At 44.7% G+C, this 5088-nt stretch overlaps 1 protein-coding gene across 1 annotated transcript; it reads right to left on the bottom strand.

Moving 5' to 3' along the window:
- Nucleotides 1-933: 933 nt before the first annotated feature.
- LOC114635576 (pyrethroid hydrolase Ces2a-like) lies at nucleotides 934-4296 on the bottom strand (the record flags this gene model as incomplete). The annotated part of the gene is made up of 5 exons (XM_028784096.1): nucleotides 4154-4296; nucleotides 3411-3615; nucleotides 2095-2233; nucleotides 1274-1407; nucleotides 934-1192 (listed from the first exon to the last, which is right to left on the bottom strand). Coding segments are annotated over exons 1-5 (813 nt in total), but the record flags the coding sequence as incomplete, so codon positions are not given.
- Between the last annotated feature and the right edge of the window lie 792 nt (nucleotides 4297-5088).

Genomic DNA, 5088 nt, shown 5'->3' with positions numbered 1-5088 from the left:
ATTCTACCTGCATATTGTTTTGTTGTTACTTTGGTGTCTGTGTGTGTTTGTGCATGTGTGTGTGTGTGTGTGTGTGTGTGTTACTCATGGGTGACAATAGGTATGGTGTAGCACATTTTGCCCATGAAGGTCAGAGAACAGTTTCAGCTGTTACATGTCAGGATATCCCTTGTTTGCACTTGTGTACACAAGATTGGCCGGCATATGATCTTCCCCGGAGTCTTCTGTCTTTGTTTTCTATACTGCCATAGGAACACTGGAGTTTCTGACACTTATTGTCACCATCAGCTTTGTATGGATTCAGAAGATTTAAACTTGGAACCTCACACTTGCACAGCAAATATTTTTACCAGCTGGTTCTTTCCAGCAATTCATGTGTTCTTATTAGATTTCTTTTTCTCAACACAATCTATGATCATCTGGAAAGAGGTACTTCAGCTGAAAAAATTTCCTCTACCAGATTAGTCCCTAGGAAAATCTGGGCATTTTCATGAGAAATAACTGATGCAGAAGAGCCCACCTCACTGTAGCAGTGCCATCCATGGGCAGGTGTTCTGGGTTGTATAAGAGGGAAAACTGAGAAAGCCACAGGTAACAAGCCAGGAAGAGTGTTGTTCTTTTGCCTCTGATTAAGTTCTAGCCTCCAGGTACTTGCCTGAGTATATACTTTCCTCAAGACAGGTCATACGATGTGAGCTGAAAGAAACATTTTCCTCCCCAAGGAGCTTTTGATAATCGTCTTTATCACATCAATAAGAAACCAATTAAGAATACATGCATAAGTGTTTTTGTCAATGACAGAAGCCACTGGATAGAAATTTGCTGTCGTATAGCATGCTCAGCATATATAAAATTCCCTTAACTGAACACCAGATCTCCATAGGCAATGACAGAGGTAGCATTTTAGGGGCAGGTGTTCTTGAGGGCACTTACATTGTAGACCCCCTCAGAAGTGTCAGAGATGAGGCCAGGCAGCAGGGCCACTCCACTCTGCATAATGGCTCCATGAAAGAGTCCTTGGGACATTGGGGACACAACATGGGAAGACACACTTGTGCCTCCTGCTGATTCACCAAATATAGTGACCCTGTCAGGATTGCCTCCAAAGTAAGCGATATTTTTCTGCACCCAGCGTAGGGCAGCCACTTGGTCCAGGTATCCCCAGTTGCCTCTGGCATGCTGGTCTCCAGTGCTGAGAAGTAGCAGGAAGAAGAATTGCATGGCTGCCCATGTACTACTTAGTCCCCATTACCCAGCCCAGTCCCAGGCTCACCTGAAGAAACCAAGGATACCCAAGCGATACTGGATGGAGACAATTACTATTTCCTCAGTAGCTGCCAGCGTGGATGCATCAATCATAGAAGCCCATCCTAGAACCAGTGCACCACCGTGGATCCACACCATCACCTGGAGACAGCAACTCATATGCCAGGAGGCCCACACACATCCCAAACTCATCTAGACTTCCCACTAGGTTATCAACTGCTTTGTTCTGTGTAGGTCGACCTACAAACAGATCTCCTCAGGATCTCAGGAAGTGAGCCACAGATGAGGTGCTTTAGGCCTGTGAACATGTTTCCATTCCTGTTTTCCCAAAAGAAAATCTCAGCATTGATTAGACTCCAGATCTAAATTAAAGTCATTGTTATTCCCAGACCCATCAAAATAGAAGAAAAAGTGGAGTGTCTTCCTAAGTGACTTTCCTGATTGCTAATATGAATGGGCTTCAGATCCCCCTAGCATATAACTTGCTGATAGAAATTTGGGTGACATCAATATTCAACCGTTGTGCACCATCCTGAGTTGGTGTGTCAACTGATAGAATTCCTGTTTAATCTAGTACCTAGAACCTCTTACCTCCCAGAGCCCCAGAACTCTGAGTCACACATGCACATACGCACAGGCACACACACACGTGCATGCGCACACATACGTTTAAGCAGCTTACCATGGGCTGACATGACCTTCTTGAACTCAGTAAGGTAAGACTACTAATAAGGTTCTAACTACAGTAGCGCTGAGAATTACGTTTTTCTTTTCCATTCTCCACAGAAATAAATGATTTGTTATCAATGGATTTAGCCTGACACTCACAGGCAGGTTAGAGCCCTCATGGGTATGGGCTGGTGTGTAGATGTTGAGATACAGGCAGTCTTCAGACATAGGGATGGGAAGCATGGTCACCTTCATCTCCTTCAAAACATCTGAATTCATCATATCCGTCTGCAGACACCTAGTGAAAATGGAAGGCAGGAATTCCAAGGTATGTGGTGGTCAAATCTATATCTTAGTCTGAATTTTCTCTTAGGAACCCATAGCTACTGCTTTCCATGATTGCTTGCTAACATAATTCTTCTCTAATATCCCTACCACAGTAAAGGCCACCAGTCCTGTGCAAATGGAAATAGAGATAAAGTTTTTCATTGAGGCCTCGGCATACATAGTTATATCCTGGGGGGCTACTTTATGGAGACTTCTGACAGCTTCACTGAAAATTATATGCTGTCCGTTCCAAAATTCAATCCTTCTGTATATAAAATCTAAATTCTGGCATGGTGGTTAGATTTGATTGTTGACTTGACACACCATAGAATAACCTGGGAAAAGAATCTTACTAAGAGATTGTCTTGATCTTGTTGGGAGATCAGCATGCCAGTGGAAAGTTGTCTTGATAATGTTCTTTGCAATAGGAATATCTGCCTATGGGAGGAGGCACCATTCCCTAGGAAGGGGCTGCTGGATTGTGTAAGAATGACGAAGGTAAGTGAAGGTTAGTAGGCATACCTATAAGTTTAAACTGTGTTCCTCATTATGAATGCGATGCAACCAGCTTTCTTAAACTTCTGTCTCTGTGATTTCCCAACTATGGTAGATTATATGCTTGAAGTGACATCCATAATAAAATATGTCTTCACTAATTTGTTATCTAAGGATATGTTATCACAGCAACAGAAATAAAACAAAGATACTTGGGTCATGGGATAATGTGCCCAGGAAACAACTATAGAAATGAATGGAGAATATCATTTTATAGGGTAGTGAGACATTCTTTAGTTCACTTACAAGTGCCAATGAGGTACCTGCTTGTTCCACATAGTCTCCAGTTGGAAGCATGTGTACTTGTCCTTACTCAATGATACAGGGACAATGAGTGATCACAGGGACAGTGAAGAATGGGCACAGTCTTTGCTCCTTACTGCAGTACCTTCAACTAACTCACCACAGGTAACAAGCTCTGACCCAGCAGGCCGGCACCATTTTTCTACTGTAATCCTTAGCACATTTTTCAGAAACATGCATTGGAGATGCCCCTCAGCACAGGCAGAAAACTGCTATAGAGTTGAGGTGGCAGAAGCACTTCACTGTGACCTAGAGCACAGGACTAAAGTCCCCTAGGTCCCAGAACTTACATGGCAGGCTCTGAGGTTCCATCCCTTACACCACTCCATGGCTCAGGGTCCTCAGGAGGTGCAAAGCGCAGTGGTCCTACAGGAGGCTTGGCAAAGGGAATTCCCAGGAAGGTGTGAACACCAGCTTTAGTGTCCTTCACGTGGACAAAGCTGCCCCTCACCTGGCCAGTGTGTGTGTTCCTGATGGGGCTGTCTGAGTCCTGGCCTGTAAGTAGAGAGATGTCATCAGCTGTCACCACATTTGGGAATTTCTACCTTGTCATTACCATGATCCATTTGGAAGGTATGCTGGGTTGTCTCAGTTCTGCAGTAGGATGTGGAAATGAGGGCTTCTGGATCACCTAGGACAGATACCTTGTCCTCTGACCTTCTTGCAAACTGACAGGGCTCTTCCATATTCAACAAAGTGACAGGCTCAGAGCCACTTGGCATTATGAAGGAATTATTGTCATTATCAATGTTTAGTAGCATTTCTAGGTACAACCACACACAGAGGAGGGACCTGTCCTGCTGGTTCTCCTGTCCCTGTTCTCTTTTCAGTATGTGCTAACCTCAGACACCTCTGACCCTTGTGTGCCTTTATGCATCATTAGCAAGCACTCAATCCCCATCCTGTCATCTGTCATTCTCCACCAGCTCCTTTTTCTTCCCTGTTGCCTTCCATCCCACAAGATCAGCCTCTGATTCTACAGAACCGGAGCAGCTCTGACCCATGTCCCTTCTGCTCACTAAGATAGTCTCACCATGAACATGCTGGAGGAGAAGAAGGAGCGCATAGGCTACAACACACAGCCAGTCAGGAAGTCTAGCCAAAGGCATGGTTGAATCTCAGGCTTAAACCTGTGCTGCTGCAAGGTGAGAGTCTCACAGCAGGAAACAGAACAGATCTGCTTGGCTCAGGCAGGAATTTGTACTTTTATGGGTGAAGGTGTGGACATTTGATTGGATGGGGCAAAGTTCTTATTGCAGAAGAACTGATAAGGCAGAAGCCACAGGAAGCCAATAGCCAGCAGGCAGGGCAAAGCCACTTCTGGCGTTTCTGCTCCTTCCATGGTCTTCTGGACAGACATAGCATGGCATCTGAAGTACTTCTGGAATGCCAGGATCTCTGATCTCCAATATGGAATCATCATGATCCCTGGCTCTTTTACTTACCAACTCAATATAAGTGCTGGTGTAAAATTGGGGAGCAATAAGCTGTAGCAGGAGAAGCCATGGGGCTCCTGTCAAAAGGTACACAGTCGTGATGCCAACATAAAGAGAAGAACAAGGGCAGGAGCTTGAATGTGTCTTTCACCCTCAAGAGTCCTCTGTGCTTACAACACTCATAGAGTAGTGAGTCCACTCTGGAGGCTCTTGTCCCTTATAATGACCTTAGGATTGCAGACACAACACCCCTTCCTCTCCTGGTCCCCAATTTGGTCATGGTAGCTTCATTGAAAGACATTGAAATGCTGACACTTGTGCCTCCACCTCCAATGTGGTTACTCACACCCCCAGCTCCTGTTTACATCAACTTCACCGTCACTTGCCTATTGACAAACATTTTACCCTTTCCCACCATTTACTTATGTATTGTGTACATGTATGTGTGTGTGTGGGCACTCACGTTCTATCACATGCATGCAGAGTTCAGAAGACAATTTTTAGGAGTCAGTTCTCTTTTCACCATTTGGAT

Source organism: Grammomys surdaster, unplaced genomic scaffold (assembly GCF_004785775.1).
Source record: "Grammomys surdaster isolate TR1022 unplaced genomic scaffold, NIH_TR_1.0 112639, whole genome shotgun sequence".
Lineage (NCBI taxonomy): Eukaryota > Metazoa > Chordata > Mammalia > Rodentia > Muridae > Grammomys > Grammomys surdaster.
This window is presented reverse-complemented; position numbering and strand designations above follow the sequence as displayed.